This window comes from Pezoporus wallicus, unplaced genomic scaffold (assembly GCF_028554395.1).
Source record: "Pezoporus wallicus isolate ANWC-B61680 ecotype Strahan unplaced genomic scaffold, APGP_CSIRO_Pwel_v1 contig_6382, whole genome shotgun sequence".
In the NCBI taxonomy this organism is placed as follows: Eukaryota; Metazoa; Chordata; class Aves; order Psittaciformes; family Psittacidae; genus Pezoporus; species Pezoporus wallicus.
The window spans coordinates 533,697-555,786 of NW_026638015.1; the positions used below are offsets into that span (position 1 = coordinate 533,697).

Below are 22,090 nucleotides of genomic sequence, written 5' to 3' on the forward strand. Positions count from 1 at the left end.
TTAATACCTTGAGTCTGGCACAAAAAAAAAGACGACGAAAGAGGATGAGCATAAAAGGAAAATATTCTTTTAAAAGCTAGCAGTAGAAGGATTCAGTTTGAAGACAGAAGCCTAACCCCTTTTATTCTCCAAGCACATTCAAATGGATAAGTAAGAAGTTGTGGCTCCTAGATTAATTTTTGACTGTGCAGAGAAGCATTTTCAAAGAACTGAAGACCAGTGTCTGTCTTTGACTTCAAGCTGTTAATGTGGTTTGTCATCAACAGTTTCTGTATTCAGTTAAAAATTTTGTGGTAGCAATCAATCACACAATCAGAAAGAAAGGTGACCTTATGTCTCAGTATGTGGAGTATTTCTGATGCGCTGAGTTTTCGTTTCTCAGAAAACAAGAATACTTGTAAGAGAAACAAGCAGTCACAGGAATAGATGTGAAAGACATAAACAAGTCTTTCCCTCAGCGCACATGTCTTTCCCTCAGCGCACAACCCTTTCTTGTTTGCAGAAGCCCTGCCACTATGGAGATGTAAAAATGTAGACAGACAGATAAAGAGTGTTTTCTTTCTTGAAGATGATTCAGTTCTAATACCTTACTGGCATGATGGGTTAGGCAAGTACTGCCAGCATGCACAAGATATAACCCTTGAGTCTTTCTGATAAGAGATACAGCATGTCAACCATCTGCTTTCCTATCAGGTGGCTGAATCAGAGATGCCTCTTAACACCTCTCCCTCTAGCTCTTGATAAATGTGAATGAGGGAACAAATTAATTGCTTCTTACCAGCACTGAGACCTGTATAAAAGCACAGGTGGGAGCAAGATCCAGAGTTGCACACATCCTCCACATGAGTTTGAAATCAGCCACCCACACCTATGCTCACATGTCCAACCTCCCTCCTAGCCACACATACCTGTGTCCAGCCACCTCTTTGCCTTTTTAGGATTTTAGGATTCTTAAACATATTAACATCATGTTAGCAAGCTGAGTTCAAGGTAATGTAGGTTTGTGTATTGCATTTCCATTTATGCTTCATTCTAGGTCAGCACAGTTGATGGAAACTTTATTGATGACTTCAGCAAGCACAAACCCATGCTTTTAATGCACAGCAAAACCCCTGTCACAGAGAGTGCAGGTTTCTGTTTCACTTAACTCAGAGCACACTGAATATGCTTAGTAAATATCAGAAATGGACTCTAGTCACAGAGTTTGAGAGAAACTCAGATCTACAGCTAACCTGTAAGTGTTCAAGGAACAGCTCCTCTTTCATTAACACTGTGTAGAGTTTAACACATAAAGAGCTGGAACCTTGAGGATATTTTCTTACTAACATGTCATTATCAGTTTCAAAGGCAGAAAGGTCAATCTATTTCCCTCTGGTTTAGAAACTACCATGATGAAGTTGACAAGAGAGAACTCTAAATACATTCCTCAGATAAAACTCAATCAATGTCTTCATTTGCTACTATATTTTGGAAGAAGTTCTACATTCCCTCTATTCTGTTTAGAATTAATTGCCATTATCTTCATTTGCTGTTTCAGTTTCCCATGGATTATCTTCTCTAAGTCATTTGCATTGCATACTACCCTTTTCATCTCCCATCCACTGCTCCTCAACTTATCTTTCTAAGTACACCAATCATTGTATCATCTTCTGGTCTCTTCTAGTGACTCCACAAAGATGTTACTCTTGAAAACACCTTGAGTATTATGTAGAAGAAAGGAAAGAACATTCATCACTGGACTCTTACAGTACAGAGTGAATGACTGGGATACCAGTGTGTGCTTCCCTACAAAAAAAAACAGCAATTGACTTGAGCTTTTGCATAGCTGCCTGGTTCCAAAGTGCTCCCTCACAACAGCCATAATATTCAGACTCTCTTCTGTGTAACTAGTGAGCAGAACTAAGGATTGTTTTGCAGGAATTTTAATGAATCTGTGATCTCTTTGTTTTGCTTTTTTGTTGGGTTTTTTTTTGGTTATTCTCCCCACCCCACCCCCTTGCTTCCATCATTTGCTTTTCCATCTAGACACTATAGGACAAGCACTTTGGATATGCTAAATCTCTGTACTGCACACAAAGTAACACACCTTTCCCCTAACAGCTGGCCAGAACAGCCATCAGAGTTCCTGCTTCACTTCAGCCCAAGAAGCAACAGCTCACTCCCACACAGATTTGCCTACTCTCTTGCTCACACAGAGAGCCATTTACTTATGATAATTCTTTCACACAGACACTTGGTCTAATAGATAATGCAGCCTGGCAGCTTAAGTTTGCAAGGACATTCAATGAGTAGTAACAAAGAATGAAAATTGCAGGCCTTCTTAGGTTACCCCCCAGGATGAGCTAAGTCTTGGCTGTCAGAAATATTTCCCGTGCCAGAATTTCATAGTGATATTTATTTTTACCAGACATTTTAGACGTTTTTGTTTGGCATGAGAGATCCTGCAAACTCTGCCAGAAACGGCTGTTTTTCTTCTCTGCATCATTAGTGGGGCAGCATTCCAGCAGAGAAGGGTCACTTGCTTGGTACTTAAGTACTTTTAAAGATGTTGTCCTTTCCTTTCTGACAAGATAACGGGAACAAAACCTGAAGGAGAGTCTTTCAACAGTTTGCTGTTACCTAAAAGGCCAACTTTGCTTGCTAACATTGAGCTCCAAACCAACCAGAATTTGGTCAGTGCATTTAATACATGCCAGGAATCTATCATACAACTTAGAGCTACCCTTGATTTTAAAATGAAGATGTGGCCTCCTTAAGCCACAGGACCTGTCATAATGATATTCCCTCATCTGATAAGCAAATCACCCTGAATTTAGAAGTGCACCTTTTAAATTCTAAAGAGTAGATTCTTCTAAAGAGTAGATGAATGTTTTATATTTAAAATACAAGGATCTGGGAGCTTGATTAGACCTAAATTCTCAGGTGAACATAAAGTTCATCAGTCTAGAGAGATCTGGAAATTAGATCAGATCTCTACTTTCTTGTCCAACATTTCAAGGAGAAAAAGAAAATCTCAGTAATCCAGATTGAAATGCAGTTAAACTAGTAAATAAAAAAGAAACTACAAATGCACAATGTTCACAGCACAACATTCATGCATGCTTATGACATCTTAACAGTTAAGTGTATTCTTAAGACTTACAGGTACAATTGCATATGCTAAATTTAAGCCCTTTACTGGTACAAATGCTGGCTATTTAAGAGAGCTGCTACTGTCATCATATTCTATCAGTAGCTGGGAAAAAAAAAAGAGTTATTTACAGATTTCAACTTGTGGTAGATGTTAGGAATGACAAAAACTTTGTGAATCTTATATCTCTGGAGTCCCTTGATCTTAAAGAACGATGTTAGTCCTACCTGTTTGTCTAGGTTTGACCTGAAGAGTTAAACTAGTATTAATACTGCATTATTAGAGAAAAATGATTCATTTACTAGTGCAAAACCACTGTGCTCCGTGTGGACCAGATAAATAGTTCATTCAGCTTGAGAAGGCTCAGATTAGAACAAACACTAAAAGTACTGGATCTTTCTCTGTAAATATCTTCTGAGAAATCAACAACATGAAAACACACATTCCATCACATAATTTCATTGTGATTTTGGCTGACCTCTTTATTTTAGATAATCTTATTTTTAGTGCATGTGTTTAGAGTTTGGTCACAACTCATAAAAATAATTATTAAATCAGGAACTTAATGGGAGGTTTTTATGGGTTTGCAACTGACTCATAAATGAATCATCCAGCTTCAGTGCCATTGATTTTTATAACATCTTGCATAATAGAATCCTAATTGCACTTATAAGATTTCTAATACTTTACATAAATAATAGCACATGAAGCTCTTATTCTCCATTTTTTTCAGATCCTTCCTCAAAAACTTATCTCTGCTATGGTGCCCAAAAAGTCAGTAAAGACTGACAGTTGTTTAAGTCAATGCTTTTCTCCTCTCAGTACAATTCGGTTTTTGCGTGTGTTACGATAAAACACATTTTGTTATTGAACTTGCAATTGTATTACTATGTACTAGGTAAAGCTAGGTAAAGCTCGGTTGGCAAATGTGTGGGAATCCTCAAACAATACAAAGTAACATCAAACCAGCAAAAGCAAAGTCCTGCACAAGACAGGTTCTTAGCTAACTGGTTTAGAATAGGACAAGGCTTTGGACACTAAAGGACGAACAAGGGCTAGAGACAGTTTCCTTGTGTTTGTGTGAAAGTGGCTTACATTAATTTCACAGAAGTCAGATGGAACAGGACTGAAGACTGCCCATGGCCTAATTCTTTGTACATTGTAGTTGTAATGCGTAAAGCAATAGTATTTCCAGCTGTCACCTGAACTACGAAAAATAGAAAAGTTAACTTTCTTCCAGTATGTCAAGGCTTTATTAGAACTACTTTAACAATAATTGTTAAAATTCGAAGGAAACAAAATATTTCATTCCAAGACAAAGTAATAGAAGCCATACAAAATGACTCAGTCTGCTTAAAACAAGGCATTTCCTCTGGAATTTGTTGCTTGATATTTGGTCCTGTTTATTATTCTATATAATACTCTCTCTGAAAGAGGAGCTGTTTGTCAGGAAAACTTTGGCTAATAAAACCAAAATATTTCAGCTCAACAATGATAGTATCGTTTAGGAAGGTGAATATAAAACCAGCAAAGAGTAAGCTAAACAATTAACATAGTGAGGGAAAGTATGTGGGAATGGAGGATAACAGAAATCTGATTTAAGCCAAATTAGTGAGAAACACCTATAAAACTGTCATAGGAAGGAATTTTGCAGTCCATGCATGGTAACACAATAAGGACATTTTCTTTCATGGCATAGTTTGAGTCATACCACTGACTATTTTCAAACTTGCGCTCACATGGAATTTCATATAAGTAAATTAGCTCAATTTACCCAAAGGTATGATTTCTGAAAGACTACTTAAACCACACTTTTAAGTGAATTAAGCTAAATCAAATTAAGGTCACTTAAAATCTGAAAGAGGGTGGCACAAGATGTACCCATGCAGTTCAACTGATCCTTCCTGAAATACTGATTTAGATACAAAATGTCCCTGCTAGACAAAATTCAGCAATTTTAGTTAAGAGATGCAAGCATCATCAAGATTCCCAGCATAAACAGTGACCCTAAAGTGTCCTCCATAGGTTTGCCCTAAAGTAAGACCTGCACCTCTGATAATTTACCAAGGGTTTGTTACAGAGAAAAATGCTTTTTTTCATTATCATTATTTCAGCTGGGTGCAAAAGAACATTAAATCCCTGATATATTTGCCCCTCTTGAGGCAGCAGATGTTTTCCAGTGACCCAGGAAAGGCTTCCCAATTTGTTAAAATGCTCTCGTCTACGGATCTAAAATCAATATGGAAAAGAAAATTCAGTGCCTATGGTCAGGCTGGCAGCATTTCTCCCTTTTCAAGTCATGAGCATGAGAGAACAGGTGAGTGCTGCAGCTGATATATGACCTAATCCTGGCTCTGCCAAGTCCAGAAGAGAAATAATAGTAAACAGGGAAGTCTATAAATGGCTCCAGAAACAACATCTTGGTTTTATATAGTTTTCTTTGAGCTGTTAACAGTCAGGCGCCACTACTACTGAAACTTATCGTTATTAAAACCACAAATGGGCTCAGTGTCCAAAAGGATTCCCTTAGCTGGCTTAAAGGAAATAACAAAGTCCAACCCATAGAGAACAAACAGGAACAAGACTAAAATAAGTAAATGCCCACACAGAGAGATACTAGAATGTAATAGTTAAAATTGGACTTTAAAGGCCTCTTGCAAATGAGTGCTCCAGATACCGATCAAGGATAAACTGTGGTTTACACAACAAAAAAAAAACAGTGCCCAGCCGGTAGAAGGCTCCCACCAGCCCAGCTGACCAACAGTATGAGAGGGGAAAGCTTTTACATTTGGCTTTCGAACGTCAGTGAAACAGCCTGGCTGAGGAATAAAGGACTTCTTGTGAAAAACAAAGACCTTGAGCTTAGTTTTAAAAGTGCAGGAACTGTGCTCCTGAACCTAATGATCACAGGGGGTCTATCAAATTCCCTTTCTCCTCTCCAACAGTGGCCTAGAACCAGACACCTCACTGAGAAGTGCCAGAAACCCTGAAACAAGCAGTTATGGAATAGACATCATGTTAGGAAAAATGTTTTCCAAAACCGCATTAGTCAGATGAGTGGCTTCACTGTGAACTGGGACAGTTCATAATTCTACAGATGCTGTGCTCTTTTTCCAATACGCTTTCATATGTAGCAACATAATCCTGTGTTTTCTCATTCTGCTTGAAAGTATCTACTTCCTTTCTAAATTCGGCTAAATTCCCGGCCTCGAAAGTATGTCTTGTCCATGTATTCTACAATCTAATTGTATCTGTTATGAAAAATCCCCATCTTTAAATTTATAGCCTACACCCAAATGTGTGAACAACAAAACTGAATAAATAGGATGTTTTAATGAGCTTCATTTGTAATAAGCACAAATGATTTTAGGTAGCATCCTTTTACATGTTATGTCTATCCTCTTTAAGCCAATCTTAATTTTTCCAATCGTTCTTCACACTGGAGTATTTCACTGTCTGCTCCCTAAATAATTCTCTCTGCCCATCTTTGAAATATTTATATCTAAGCCATATCCTTTTAAAGACAAAGCAAGCCAAAGACAGCTATTTACAGCACATAACTACGGGGTTATGTACGGGTAAGTTATAACACCCTATTTGGCCTTTTTAACTGTGGCTGTCCTTTAAGAATAGATTGAGTTGTTAATAGTCATGCTCAGGTCTTTCCTACAGTGGAATAAGGGCAGGTTATGTGTATGCACAAGTGGTTTATTTAATTTCCCCTCTTTGGCATTTGTCAGTAAAAGCACAGACAACACTTCCAGGCTTTTCTTTAACTCCTGGGATTACATCCTGGGCTGGAATTTTTCTAACAGTGATACAAGAAACCGTGAAGTAATCTGGAAATTTTAGCCCCATCAGCTTCTGGGAACAGGAGCCCACAGGGCTGCCTCCAGCCATGTGAAGAGCTCTGCTTCTCCTGCATCCCTGGGATAAGGACCATTCCCAGAAAAGACAAGAGCGAGCCTGTGCCTCGGGACTTTTCTGCTAGTTCCTACTTTCCTGTGAAGGAAGATTCCTGATGCTCCTCATCTCCCTCTCCCGAGGACAAGGGTTGCAAAAAAGCAAGAGTGGTGTGGATAGAACACAGCTGTAAAGGACCTTCCTGGTCTTGCCGTCCAGTCCCTGCTCTCTGGAATAAGAATGTTACACAAGTGCCCTTCATTAACTTAACTACCACTCACCTTCAAATGATGGTCTTTCCCCCACAGCTGTAGTCCCAGCCATCCCTGGCTTTAGGCCCCTTTTCATTTCCAACCTAGATCTCACCAGAATGACTTTACACATGCACCTCCTTGTGCCGTTTTGCCTGTTTGGCTTCACTAGCTCCTCTCCCTAAGGTGTCCCTTAGTCCCGGAGCATGCTGTCCATTGCCCCTCCTCACAGTTAGACCAACATATTGCCCTTAGCCTCTTCCTCATGGCCAGGCTTCCATATTGCCCATGACCCCTTCCTCATGGCCAGGCTGCCATGTCACCATGCACCCCCGGAGACCACAAGGTACCTCACGACCTTCCACCCTTGCCGCAGCCCCTGACCTGTGCAGACTGCCCACGCTAGCGGGGTGAGGTGAGGCCGCTGGCCCTCGCTCAACGGTGGTGAGGCAGGGAAAGAGCTAAGGCAGGGCTACGGAGCCTGCCCGGGCTGTTTTGGGCGCGGAACTCTGTCGGCGAGGGGGCGTGTTCCCAGCCGGGGCGAGCGGCCGAGCAGCGCCGGGAGCGTCGGGCGCCTTGGAAACGGACGGAAGCTGGGAGGGAGCGGCAGCTGCGGCAGGAGGATGCTGAGCCCCGAGCGGCTCTCGCTGCCGGGGCCTGAGTACCTGGGTGAGGAGCGGGGCGGCAAGGCAGACCCCGAGGGCCCCGTCCCCTGGCTGTGCTGCGGCCCGGCATGGGGAGGGTATGTGGTGGGGCCGGGGGTGCCTTCAGCCTGGCTGCAGGCCCGTGGGGTGCCCCTCAGCTGGGCTTCGGCGGGCCGGGTCGGGCTGACTCCGTGTCTGCGTTCTCGGCTCGGGAGGGGGAAACACCGGGGGGGTACAGGTCGGTGTTACAGAGCGCTGCTTCTTCGGGTGATCCCTTGAGGTGGCGGGGCTGCGGGGCCCTCGCGGGCACAGGGAGCTCCCTGTGGTGACCGCCAAGGCAGCGCCGGTGTGAGGGTGGGGAGCCGCGGTCTCCTCCCCTGGCTCATCTGCACGGTGTGAGTAGGGGCAAGCAACGTCCAGCGGCTCTATGGCAGACTGTGACCTCATTTAGCCCGTTATCAACCTGCTTTGCTGACAGATCTATGTGAGAAACCTTAGTTTATGCTCATTTCCCAGCGTTGGAAAGAGTGCGCTTCTTATGTTGGGAGATGGTTTGAATGTCACCTTTTCATCTGAAATAAAGCAATATTGATAATGTTTCCCACATAAAATGGAAATCTTCTAGTTTATGAAGCAGGCACTCTTTTATAGCCTGCATCCTTTTAAGTTGTCTCTAACAGTCTGTGTTATTGCTTGATGTTCCAGGAAACTAAGGAACAAAGTGATTCAGTGTTCATAGGTCAAATAGAAATAATTAGGATGGAATAAAGTCAATATGACTTCATTTAATTGCTAAAGAGGAGATGAATTACAAGTAGTAAGCATTTGGAATGTGTTCGAGACAGTATTTTTGAAGTGAAAGTCTTCAGCCATTACTTTTTAGGCCCAAGAGGCTGTTTGGTAATAACCATTTCAAAGGTATATAGTTTACCATGGTTTTCGTGTACAAGGATAGGTCAGAAATAGCATGGATTGTTTTGTGCTACTTGTTCCACCGTGATTTTGCCATCTCTTATAAGTCAAAATTGGCATAAGACTAGAGAAACGTTGCTGGCTTCCAGTAAATGGAAAACTTGTCTTGCAGGGAGGAGGCTAAAAGAGCCTTGTTTGTTTTGCCTAGCAATAGTGTTAATGAGGAGGCATCTGACTTAGTTCAAAGCACATCATAGTACTAAAGAAAGATGACTTATTAGCAGAGGAGTGATCTAATTTGTCTTAGAGTAGAATCTCTTTATGCTCTTGCTGCTAGGCTTCTGTTAGGGTATTTTGTGCCTACCTACATAACTGCAATGCTAGCCTGTGTTAAAGAAACTCAGGGAAGAAATAAGTGTTTAGTGCTCAGTTTGCGGTCTGTTTGGGGTGATCCTCAGGACGCTCGCTTTGCAGAAGTTCTTATTGCTGATTTCAGTTCTGGAGCTGGTTCAGGTATTTGAGAACAGTATCACAGTGTGCCATGTAGATACACCCTTTGGTTTTGTGCTAATCTATCACACTGCATCAGCATTTTCAACCTACACATTAACAGAGAGACTCGTAACTTTTCCAGAGTTGCTCTAGGCTGAAACTTGCAAAACGAGCCAATTATGTTTTAGGTTCATTTTATTGTTTTTAATGAAATAGGCACTTTTACTTGTGTGAAACTTGTTGGTAAGGATTCAATCTCCCAAAACAACTTAGGAAGCACACTAAAAATTGTTGAAGTGTAAAAATAAACAAGTTTTCTGTTTCACATTTGAAGTTGAGAACTGAGACTTCTAAGAGATGTGTGAGACTGTTGGGTGCAAGCAGCTGTATTGGCCTGCTTAAAGTAGGCCAGTCTGATCTACAATTCCCTTTTCATTTTGTAAAACCTTTTAAATTATTCTAACACTGGGGTCAGAAGAAGACACACGTGTAAGTATGTCAGATTGAGCCATAACTTGTACAAGAGCCGTTTCTATTCATCACTTAGTATGTCCTTCTCTTTAGGTTGCAATATCTGTGGTCCATTAGAGGGGGAAAGGTGTCTGGTACATGATGGTATCTTTATTAGCTTTAAATGTTACCAATAACAATGGTTTTGTCTTAGTGAGATTTTGTAGCTTACCAAACCGCTCACATGTCCTACTGGATTGTGTATTAGCAGTAGGAAAGTGGTTAAAAAACAACCAACCAAACAACCTCCCCACCAAAAAAACAACTCTCCTCCCCTCCAGTAAATCCACTTCTCCACACATTCTCGTAATCATAGAATCATAGCATCAACCAGGTTGGAAAGCACCTTTAAGGTCATCAAGTCCAAACCAGGACTGCCAAGCCCACCACTAAACCATGTTACTGAGGGAATAGGATGCTTTTATGTTTTCTACATTAATCTGGCATTCTGAAATGACCGTTCTTTGGGTTTCTTCTGTTGCGTGCCTCAGAGTCTCATCAACGTAGTTGTGTGATATGGGGTTGTAAGCAATTGTAACAAGTATTCACTCTCTGCAACTTAATTCTGAAGTTGTGCTGCCCGAGGCTGCCACTTAAGGTATTCTCTGAGGCTCCCAGATCAGATGGCGCTGTCTTTCCTGACCTGCAATGTGCAAGCTTCACCTAACCTCTTTTTTCCCTTTTCCTTTTTCAATATCAAAGCCAGGCCAATAAATAAAATAAGTGGCCAAAATAATATTCCATACTACTTGCCACATTACTTTTTTTTTTCTATTTGAGATGATTCATCCACATCCAACACTTCAACATCCCAGTTGTGAGTTAAAACAGAGGTGAACAGGGAGAAAATTAAGTATTTCCTTAAGATGAAAAATGATTGCAAAGCTTTGGTACAGCAGAGTTCTTGGAAAATAAAAATCAGGGCAGCACATCTCATGCCACAATGATTGTGAAGCTGTAAGTAGGAGAAAAGAGATGATTGATGCTCAGTGAATAGGAAAGGAGATGAGGTCTGTGGAGTTGGCAGAAAGGCTACAATGAAGATGTTGTAACAAGCAGGACATTTTAAGCAGTATTTGCACTGAATAAACAACGTTTAGTGTTTGGGGATAGTGATGAAAATGTGCTTCTCATTTGATGGATGAGACTGGAACTACAGTAGGCAAATGAGGTCTATTTGAGGCACTTTTCCATGCTTTCCTCATTATGGTTTAATAACTGGTGATTGCTCAGTTATTTATAGCAGGCAATGGAGCATTTAGTGTATTGTTCTGCTCATGCCGCTGTCTTGTGAAGCTTCACGTTGTGTGCCCTCCCCCTGTTTCTTGTGGAGAAAAAGCAGTAGATTTTTATGAATTTCTGAACTTTATTTTTCTCTGGATTCTCCTCCCTTCTACTCCTCTACTTCAAATCCAGGATGTGCTTTCTTTTCTTCCTTTGCCAATATAAGACATGTAAGAACACAAATGCTGTTAGGGAAGTGCCTTATCAGGAAAGCATGAGGCTATTAAGTGCCAGAAGCATGGTCATGTTTCCTCGTCTCTCTCATAAGAGGTCTCAGGCTTCATGATTAGAAGGAACATTCGTGGTATTGGTGCTTTTACAAAACTGAGTAGCTCCCAGCAGAGAACTTCAGTTGGGCTTGGTCAGCCTGGAGAAGAGAAGGGTCTGGAAAGACCTTTGAGCAGCTTCCAGTACCTAAAGGAGGTCCACAAGAAATCTGGAGGTGATCTTTTTACAAGGGCATGTAGTGATAGGACAAAGGGGAATGGCTTTAAACCAATTTAGATTAGATATTAGTAAGAAGCTCTTCCCTGTGAGTGTGCTGAGGCTCTGGTGCAGGGTGCCCAGAGAAGCTGTGGCTGCCCCATCCCTGGCAGTGTTCAAGGCCAGGTTGGACACGGGCTTCGAGTGACCTGCTCTAGTGGAAGGTGTCCCTGCCCATGGCAGGGGGTTGGAACTGGGTGCACTTTAAGCTCCTTTCCAACCCATACCATTCTATGATTTTATGATTAAGTTATTTACAGACTTTGCAGATACTGAGGCTTTACTCTTCGTCAGAGCAGCCTTAAGAAATACTGAGTTGGAGAATCCAAGTGCAATCATTTTCTTTAACAGCATAATCAGTGTATAGGTTGTGTTGTTATCCAGACATCTCAGCTGACAGTCTTTTGTTAGTCAGATGCTTTATGAGCATCAGTGAGGCACTATGGCTGAAATAGTCTAGTCTTACAAAAAGAAGATGAAGACTTTTATTTATATATTTTTAATTATTCCTTGCTCCGTTGTTTAGATAGGGGAACTATAATGTGAAAGATGAATGACTTCCCCACTGATGTGTAAGAGTTTGCTTGTTGAAATGTCAGTTAAGTTTGAATCTTCTTAGAGTCAGTTTTTTTTTCTCCAGAAGATGGAGGTTTTATCCCTAAACCTATCCCTAGCCCTACAAGGCTTCCACCTTAACTGCAGAAGTAACAGGTGAAATCCAAGAGAAATCTTGAGAATACAGAGTTCTCATTTGAGATAATACAAAATACAGTATAGTTATGCTGTGTAGCCACTTGTCAGTATGTTCTTGAGGAACAGGACATTTCATAGAATCATAGAATGGTTTGAGTTGGAAAGGACCTTAAGATCCTCTAGTTCCAACTCCCTGCCATGGGCAGGGACACCTCACACTAGATGAGGTTGCTCCAAACCCTGTCCAACCTGGCCTTGAACACCACCAGAGATGGATCATTCACAACTTCCCTGGGCAACCCATTCCAGTGCCTCACCACCCTAACAGGAAAGAACTTCTTCCTTATATCCAACCTGAACTTCCCCTGTTTAAGTTTAAACCCGTTCTCCCTCGTCCTATCACTACAGTCCCTGATGAAGAGTCCCTCTCCGGCATCTGTGTAGGCCCTTTCAGATGCTGGAAGGCTGCTCTGAGGTCTCCACGCAGCCTTCTCTTCCCAGGCTGAATAGACCCAACTTTCTCAGCCTCTCTTCATACAGGAGGTGCTCCAGTCCCCTGATCATCCTCATGGCCTCCTCTGGACTTGTTCCAACAGTTCCATGTCCTTTTTATGTTGAGGACATATGTCTCACATCATAGCGTTACCTCTGGTATCACAATGTCTCCTTCTACTTCATTACATGTGCTGTCCTTCAAAAACAAAAGAATTCTGAGGGTTAGCAGGAACTTACACTTTGAAGCTGTGCAAAGCTGGAAGGAACTACAGCTCTGCAGTGCTTTAGCTTTGAGGTCACTTGTTTTGTTTATACATTTCTCTTGCTCAGGCCATTCCTTAGCGATATCTGAAGAGATAAAATCCCTTATGATATCTGAAAAGATTGAAAAGAGCATCCTGAAAGACCATTAATGCTGGAAAAACTTCCAGTTTTTACAGACTGTATCCTTACTAAGTCCTACTTACATCTTTATTTTTTGGTAGTATTTTCATGAAATCAATTTTGTCTTACCATAGAAGTGTCCTTCCAGTGTGGGTCATACAGTAGCACCCTTAGTTAAGCTCCATTTTAGAATAAATTCTGAAAAGGTGTTTAGTTTTTACTTTATATGGTCTCAGAGATTAAAAAATGCCAGAAATACTCCATATATATTACAGTTTGTTATGCTTTTTAACTTCTGATAACTGGAATGAATTGGTGTAGATTTTATCAAATAGTGTATCTTTCTGGCACTTCAGTTGAGAAGGCAAAGAATTAATAAAAGCTGGTTGTTTTATCCAGGAATTCCCACTCATGATTTTTCAACATACTCTGTTATGCTGGGAATGAACCAGCCATAAAATCAAAAGCCCTCTTATGTGCATACAGTACAAATTGTTTTGGTAGACGGCTCATGTTCCAGAAGAAGTCATCTCTTGGGTAGAGTTGAGCAATAATGTAGCTGGCTGATAAGTAAGGACTTACCTCTGCTGTAGGGCTCTTCTGCTGCTTTTTTAAACGAGGTATGTGATGTGTGTTTTAGTATCTGATACCAATTTATTCCAGTCATACTCTTTCTTCAGGTGTTTGACACACTTTCTTTTTCTTTTGCAGCATTTGCTGCTATTTTTATTGCATCTTCTGGCCATCCCATGTTTGCTATTCATTTCAAGTATTTCAGGCAGCATCACTTAGTAAGTGTGCTAGTGTACTGATCTTCGATTTTTCCTCTCTGCCTTTAGAAAATGCAGACTTAGTGGGAAGAGAAACTTCTTATCAATGTAGCATTTGAGAGATGTATCTCAGTTGTAAAACTGGGAAACTAATACACAAAACCAATATGGTTAATGGGATTGTGTTGCTAATAAATGCTGAAGTAGGTATAAACATGCCACAGTACTATTTGTGTCAGTTACTTCTGAAGTCTTAATCCTCTCTGTTCCTGAGCACTGCTGATGATAAAAAAATAGTCAATGAGAAACTTAACATGAGCCGGCTTCAGTGAGCGCTCACAGCCCAGAAAGCCAACTGTATCCTGGGCTGCATCAAAAGGAGCATGGTTGAAGGAGGTGATCCTGCCCCTGTACTCTGCTCTCGTGAGACCTCACCTGGAGCATTGTGTGCAGTTCTGGTGTCTTCAACATAAAAAGGACATGGAACTGTTGGAACAAGTTCAGAGGAGGCCACGAGGATGATCAGGGGCTGGAGCACCTCGCGTATGAAGATAGACTGAGAAAGTTGGGGCTGTTCAGCCTGGAGAAGAGAAGGCTGCGTGGAGACCTCATAGCAGCTTTCCAGTATCTGAAGGGGGCTATAGGGATGCTGGGGAGGGACTATTTATTAATGACTGTAGTGACAGTCCTATGAAACAGATTGTTTGCTCTCATAAGAAGATTGAAACAGGTCATTCTGTGGCTTATAAAAGGACTATTTTTACTATTTTAAACACACATGCAAAAATATTTGGTGCAGTTATGGCTAAATCAAGTTAATTCTGATTGTCTAATCTGTTGTATTGAAGTCCATAGAGACTATGGCTTGACTGTAGGTGTAATCCTCATTTTGCCTTTTCCTTGTAAGCTGGAGATTTATATGACTTAGTCTGGCCATGCCTAAATTGATCAGCCCTTGTTATCCCTTGATTTGGTTCTAAGCCAAAAGTGCATTCATGCCAAAATTCACTTCAAACACTGGGCATGTGGGTAATGGTAGGATGTGAGCATCTGAATGTGGTGGTAATACCATCAGAGGCCATTCTCCTGAGTGCTGCAGTAGCAGCTTTGGAGGAGCTGTACTGTCAGTGTTGCTACTCATTGGACAAAGTCTCTAAGTAACATCACTGCTAGTGGTTTAGTGATAAGAAGTAAGGTATTCTGTGCAAAGGTATCTGCTTAACGTCAGGTCATGGGCTGCCCCAAGATTCCTCTCAACTTTGTCAGATCCTCCTTGAAAGCTGCCTAGTAGTTCTTAAATCTGACAGCAAAGAGTAGCACTTGTCAAATGAGTGTGGCAGGAACACTTACTGCTTGGGATAGTTGCATGGGTTTTCATGGAAGAGCTTAGCAAATATGGGTTGCTTTGGAAAGTGTTGTATAAGTAGGAGGGAGAGCCTTTGTTGCAATAAGCCATAAACAAATAAATGCTGAGGATGATAACATATTGTAATACCTCCTGAGTGGAAGCTGCAGTATACTGGAGTTGTATTAGGAAGAAAATAGAGACAGCAAGCTGTAATAGCACAGTATTTGGACTTTACGTTCTGATTTGGACTTGCTGCATTATTATTGCAAAGTAAGCCTCAAAAATGTGAACATCATGTGTTCCAATACACCAGGTTCTCCCTGAATTTTCAAAACCTATTAAACCATCAGAATCAGCTCATTTATTTTGTACAGGACCCCACAGATTTTTAACTCTGCTTGCATAAATAGTTAATGTTCCAGTGTTTGTTATGGAAAGCCCATTTGTGTAAATTATGAAACTCCTATTTTTGCTATAACCAGACTCCTGGCACTTTCTTTTGCCTCTCTGGCCTGCTAGAACCTGCCTGCAAATTAGATTTGATTCTATGGCTTTTCTGTGTAGGGTAGAGTTGGTTGGGTTAGACAACATACTGCTTGTACCATCCCATGGAACTGGGCAGCCAGTGAACAGGAAGCCAGAGCTGGAGTTTGGTTTGGCAGCATGAACTGTGCTGCCTGGAAAACAGCAGCCAAAGAGCTGAAGAGAGACACTTCTCAAAGAGACTGCAAGTGCTATTTCCTTCAGCTTCTCTGCTCACCAATTTCTCTCTCCCACACCTCTACCTACCTTCTTGGAAATAGAGAGTGGTTCTTTGCCGGCATCCTTAGGCCACGCAACAAAAAGCTTAACAGATAGACCCTTTTACCAATGACTGTATTCAACAGTGACCATATATATTTGCATCCATTTTTAAGTGTGACAGAAACGTCTGAAATTCTATGTTGAAAGTTAATTCATTCTCCAGGAGCATACTCAAAGGTGTTTGTTACAGAGGTCAGCCACATCATGCTGTGTAGCACTGTGAGACCATGCCTGTCTATTCCCATAGGCTTTTAGGGGAGGGCTTAATGACACTAAAGAAGGGGCTATGCTATGAAAGGAGTGTATGCTTCCCCACAAGGGTTTGAGAATGGTTTTGCAGGCTGAGAGGAGTGGAAGCCTGTCTTCTAGTACCATTTCTTGGCTTAATCTGGTACCACTGACAGCTCAAGAGGGGCCTGGTGAGACAGTTTCTGAGGGCGTGAGGGGCTGCATGATGAAGGGGGGGAAAGGATTGGCTGAAATCAAGTTCCCCAGTTGCTGTTATCTGGAGCCTGAGCCTGAGTTGCACGACTCATTCCTCCCTCAGGGGACACAGGTGCGCAGAGCTATTTTTCTTTAATCACTCACATAAATTAAATTTATTCCTTTGCATTAAAATAATTAAATAAAGCTACGCCCTGCATCTTTTAGTGCCAGATAATATCTTTGAACCTTTGGCTCACCATTTTCCTATCAGCTGCAAGGTATTTTCCAGGGTGTGCTTAACCAATTTTACCATTGTCCTGAAATGTGTTCTAGGCAGAGAAATCCCCTGATAGCAATCAATATTCATACATACTTTTAATCACTGTATCCACTGGGAATAATCATTTCCAGGTCTCTCTTGAAGTCCACCTGCCCCACACTAAGATGAAAGGGACTTCCATGCTGTGAATGAAGTGGCACAGGCTTGATGCTTACCAGGATATTAAGCACAAATTAAACTGGTTTGAAGAATATTGATGTGGGTCTGAGGTTGGCCAGTTGCTGGTGAGGGGGTGATGCTGCCAAGTCTGGAACAGATTGGCAAGGAGCAAGATCAGCCCTTGCTTTTCCTATACCCCCTAAGGGTTTTCTCTTGCTCTTTTTAGGACACGACGCTACTTGCAAAGGTGCAGTAGCATACGTGTTTAGGATGGAGGTGTGTGCTTTGGGAACAGGGTTTGTGTGCTTTCCAGGTTAGGAATGATTTTCCTGGGTTCGTTGTGACTTGTCTTCTGATTGTTGAACTTGTAGAGTTGGAAGCTCTTCTGCTTGGTAGCTGGCGCATCACCCCAGACTCAGCTCTTTGTTGCTTCAACTTGGTTTCTAGCCAAAAACATCAAAGGGGCTGAGTGGCAAATCTCTGCTGCTTCCTCCCTGGCAAGTGCTTCATTTGTAGAGAGTTTGCCTCCTGCAGAAGCAGCAAAATTGTTTGTGTTGTACCAAACTATCTTTACTCAGGAGTCTTACAAGTGAGTGGCATTCTGTGGTTGGGTACTGGCAGATCCACCGCTCTGAAATTTCCTGATGTTTGGTTTATGCAGTTATTTGAGACTGTTGAGCAATATAAATCTCTCTTGACATTAAGAAATGTTCCCCACCTGCCATTCCAAGAACATTCACTGGTGCTTGTATGAAAACAGATGTGCTTATATTTGCACCTTTAGGAAAAAGAAACTTTGCAGAACAACCTTAGAGCTACTTGGCTTTAGTAAGGAGGGAAGGGCAGGGAACACCCACAGGTCTGCAACAGCCCCATCGATAAGGCATTGGCAATCTGTATAGGAAAGATGGCAGTGACTCAGAACAGAGATCAAGAACTCCTCTTGAGTAAGCATTTTCCAGTGAGGCAGCCTCACAACTCCTTCTCTTTTTCCTTCTCTTCCAGAATCTCAGGGTTTTTTAAAAGAGGGTTAGCATTGTTAATGACTAACTCTGTGTGGCCAGGAAAGAAAACAGGGTTTAGGTCAGGAATTTGACCATCAGTATCTGGGAGAGTGAAACCTCTGCTCTAATTGAGGGAATAAATGCTTGTTGGCTTGTTGTGTAAGGCACACAACTAGGCTGGTCTGGCTCTGGGTTTTGCAGGCCCCTTGTATTCTAACTTCTGTCTCTTACTGTCTTTTATTTGTAGCTCAAAGACATGTCCTCACGTACATGGAGGATGCAGTGAGCCAGCTGCTGGAGAACAGAGAAGATATTAGCCAGTATGGCATTGCCAGGTTCTTCACTGAATAGTAAGTACATCAGGACACTGCCAATAGGGCCAGCCTGAGGGGGGCTTTTGGAAACAGTCAGGGTACATGGAGAATGGAGCTGGACACATGCTGATTATGTTGTGAATGCTGGATTTCATTGGGTTAGCCAAGGGCTCCCTGGGCATGTTTCGGAAATGTGCAATGGGTTTCATACAGTTCAGTACCTCTTCTGTTACAAACGTTCATGTGGAGCAGTCACTTTGGGCAACGGAGCTTTTAAAAGCGTATAAACCCTCTAAATTCTGCTTGACATAATCAGGGCTGTTAGTATCAAAAGCAGAGACTGCTTCTGGTTTCAGCACCACTCGTTCTTCCTGTTTCTGAGTATGAATTTGAACTGTTTTGTCTCCTTGTGTGGTTGTTGTCCTGTTGAACAAGATGGTGAAAGACTCTTAGGAAAATGCTATGTGCTGGTCTTCCGTGTTGTTGATGTTGACATAGCCAATTGCTGTATGTTTTGCCAACTTGATGATGTCTTGCACAATGTCTAAAACTCTTCCAGACAGCTTCATTAAAAGTCTGTTGGTAATGCATGTGCTTGCAGTGGTTACATGTTTCTGACTTTGATGCCCATTTGCAAATCTTTCCTTGTTTGCTTCCTTTCCTCTTATCTTTTTCTGCGGCAAATCAACATGCAGAGTGTTTCACAATAGTCTTTGTACTGCAGAGTAGTAGAGTAGTACTACTGCAGTAGTACAGCAGTACTACAGAGGATTTCAAAGCACAGGAGTAGCTTTCTTTTTCAGTTGACCACAGTTTTAAGGTGTTTTTGTGGATTTTGTTTTGCCTTTTTTCTTACATCAGTGTCCTTCTAATCTCCAAATGAGGCCTAAGTTGCTGCTTTGACTGATTGGACAACTTGCATTATATTTTTTGCCCTGTGCACATTCTCAACTTCAACAGCTGAGATTCTCACTGGTGAATGGGTGACTAAGATAAATACTGCAGTAAGTCTGAGGGGAAATGCTTAAAGCTTTTTTTCTGGTTGTTTTGTTTTTTTTTTTTTTGTTAGGGTAAAAAGCAGTTCAGGAGTAGTGTGGTTTGACATCTTGGCAGAAGAGGTAAGATACAGGCCATGTTGCTACAAGAAGAGATCTTTTGGGTAGATGGCATTGTAACAAGAAAAGAGGGTTTCTTGGTAGTGTGTTATCTCTTTTTCTCAATAAGGTACTTCCAAATTGCACTGGGTGTGAGTCATCCATGTGGCAAAATCTGGAAGGCTCATGTGAAACTGTGTAAAGGCAATTTTACTACAAGAATCAAACAGCTAGTCAATGCTGTTTAGTTTTACTGTTAATTTATCTCTATAGTTTAGTAACTAGAATGAATGCTGACTTTGAAAGACCTCAGAAATACTTCATATTCCATGGATTTTATAAGGAGATTGATATTTTTTGTTGTTTATAAAATAGCTTAAACTACCAAAATGCATTTCCTCTTTGTGGATTACCAAAGTTAAAATAATGCATAGTATCAGGAGTTCAGTGTATCAATATCAGATCAATGAACAGTGTACTTCCATGTTCTGAGCAAGTTGCAGTGGTCACTGTTAAGTGAAGGTTTGAGAGAGTTAATGACTGACAGTAGGCATTTGGGACAAATGAAGGTATAACCTGTGTGTTTGATGTGATTGGGAATCATGATACTCCATCTGGGATAGGTGAGTTTCCACAGAAAGTAATGCTGACATTAGTCAGCTGAGCAAATAGTCAGTAAACAATAGCTTAAGAAAGATAAAGAGCATGACTATAGTGACCTCCACCCACCAACAGGATTTCTTTGGCAGAGTTAAAGGCAAGGTAGCTCTGAAATACCCCGTTGAAATCATCATTCAGGCATCTCTCAAGATCAGGTTTGGTTTGTACCTGCTTTCAAGCTGACACCTCAGGGCCTTTTCTGAACTTCTGACCATATATACTTAAAAAAATCAAACAGTGCGCAAGAAGTCTTCCACACTTCTGAAACTGCTCACGTTGCTTCTCTGTAGTATTTCTGCACCATGACATGATTGATAACCATTTTCTTTTCACTTCCTATTCCTCTTCCACCTTTGAAAGAATAAATAGTAATTTAAGATCATTATAACGAACAAAACTGTCACCACAGAGCACAAACCTCTGATCCACTTAGGTGCTGCAGATCATGTTTTTCCCGTTTACTTATTTTTGAAGTAAGATGTGAATTTCTAAAATGGCTTTTTGTGCACACCGAGTGTTCTGTGAAGGTGATTTGAAAGACAGGAAAAAGTTGCGTGTTTGTTTTTTCTGTAATATAGAACTAGTCACTGTCTTCCCCTTCCCCTTTTTTTGTTTTTTATCTGGAGTTCAGCAGATAAAACTGTGTCCCTGTACCTGCACAAACAGGCTTAGTCATTTTGAGAGCTGTGAAACTAAAACAAATAAGACAGGCTGAGAAAGTTGGGGCTGTTCAGCCTGGAGAAAAGAAGGCTGTGTGGAGACCTCAGAGCAGCCTTCCAGTATCTGAAAGGGGCCGACAAGGATACTGGAGAGGGACTCTTCATCAGGGACTGTAGTGACAAGACAAGGGGTGATGGGTTTAAACTTGAACAGGGGGAGTTCAGGTTAGATACAAGGAAGAAGTTCTTTACTGTGAGGGTGCTGAGGCACTGGCACAGGTTGCCTGAAGAAGTGGTAAATGCTCCACCCCTGGTGTCTTCAAGGCCAGGTTGGACACAGGCTTGGGTGACATGGTTTAGTGTGAGGTGCCCCTGCCTGTGGCAGGGGGGGCTGGAACTGGATAATCTTAAGGTCCTTTCCAACCAAAACCATTCTATAGTTCTGTGAAAGAATTCCACATTTCAAATCTTAAAGCGGAGAATAAATTATCCAATTAGGGCAATAAGGGTGTACATAGACTCAGAATAGAAAATTTCCTACTATGAAAGTGTCTATTCTGGCTGCCAGGGCTCCTCACTGCCCAGTTCTGTTCATCCACAGAGCTGTCAACATTTGTTCAGGCTATGCTTTGAAGGCTGCACTGCTCTGCCAAGCAAATAAGCTTGATCTTGATTTTTATCTTTAGTCTCAGTATCCTTGAGAGATTCCAGAAGCTTTGGGTGCACTCCCCCAGTGTTTCCCTTGTTCCAAGTGAGAGGATTTGCTTGTGCAAATTTTTGAAGTATGCTGGAATTGTTTGTAATGGAGGGACTTGGTATTAGGTTGCCCAGTAACTTTTCAGATATAGTGAAGTTAGTGTGCCAAGGACAGGTATTGGATGCTCTCCAAACTCTTCTCAGAGGGCACACTTCTCAAGAGTGGATTCCCTTGCTGGATTCACCACTGAAGAGCAACCATGGCCTTTCCATCATGCTTTGCAATGCCCCAGCTCACCATGCGTCACTTCAAATCTTTATGCCTGTTACAACAACTGTTTTTATGGGCAATTCAGAATGTTTTATTGGGGTTTAGCTTAACCTGAGTGAAATTTCAGAGCTGAAAAGTGTGGTCACGTAGCTCTGTATGGATCAAGCAGTAAGTGTTTTGCAGGCAATGAATGCTTTTAGTTGTTCCTAGGAAATGAAATTGGGTTTGTATTCCAGTGCTATCCACAGCCTAGCACTCAGATTTCTGAATGCAGAGGGCTGACCTTCATCTCTTCAGTTCTCCTTCCAGAATATTTTCAGTCTTCAAGGGTATTGTTTTTTCTCCCACTTAATTCTATTGTTCATTTGTCCCAATCATGTGGACATCTGCTTTCAATCCTGGGAGTACCTTGAGGCTCCCTTCA

The 22,090-nt window shown here is 41.6% G+C and overlaps 1 protein-coding gene and 1 long non-coding RNA gene across 3 annotated transcripts in view; one reads left to right on the plus strand and one right to left on the minus strand.

Moving 5' to 3' along the window:
* Positions 1 to 2,374: 2,374 nt before the first annotated feature.
* On the minus strand, positions 2,375 to 7,493 carry LOC130598911 (uncharacterized). The gene is made up of 3 exons (XR_008972114.1): positions 7,315 to 7,493; positions 4,226 to 4,332; positions 2,375 to 2,562 (listed from the first exon to the last, which is right to left on the minus strand). It is a non-coding gene; the product is annotated as an uncharacterized LOC130598911 (long non-coding RNA).
* A 212-nt stretch (positions 7,494 to 7,705) lies between these two features.
* The window catches only part of CSTPP1 (centriolar satellite-associated tubulin polyglutamylase complex regulator 1), an 84,544-nt gene continuing 70,159 nt past the window's right edge, over positions 7,706 to 22,090 (plus strand). Inside the window, exons 1-2 of one of the 2 annotated variants that reach the window (XM_057408855.1) lie at positions 7,706 to 7,953; positions 18,220 to 18,322. In XM_057408855.1, coding sequence (XP_057264838.1) covers positions 7,908 to 7,953; positions 18,220 to 18,322 — 149 coding nt within the window. In that variant the 5' untranslated portion in view covers positions 7,706 to 7,907. Of the gene's footprint in view, positions 8,027 to 18,219; positions 18,323 to 22,090 lie in introns of both variants that reach the window. The other variant, XM_057408856.1, reaches the window with a different exon arrangement.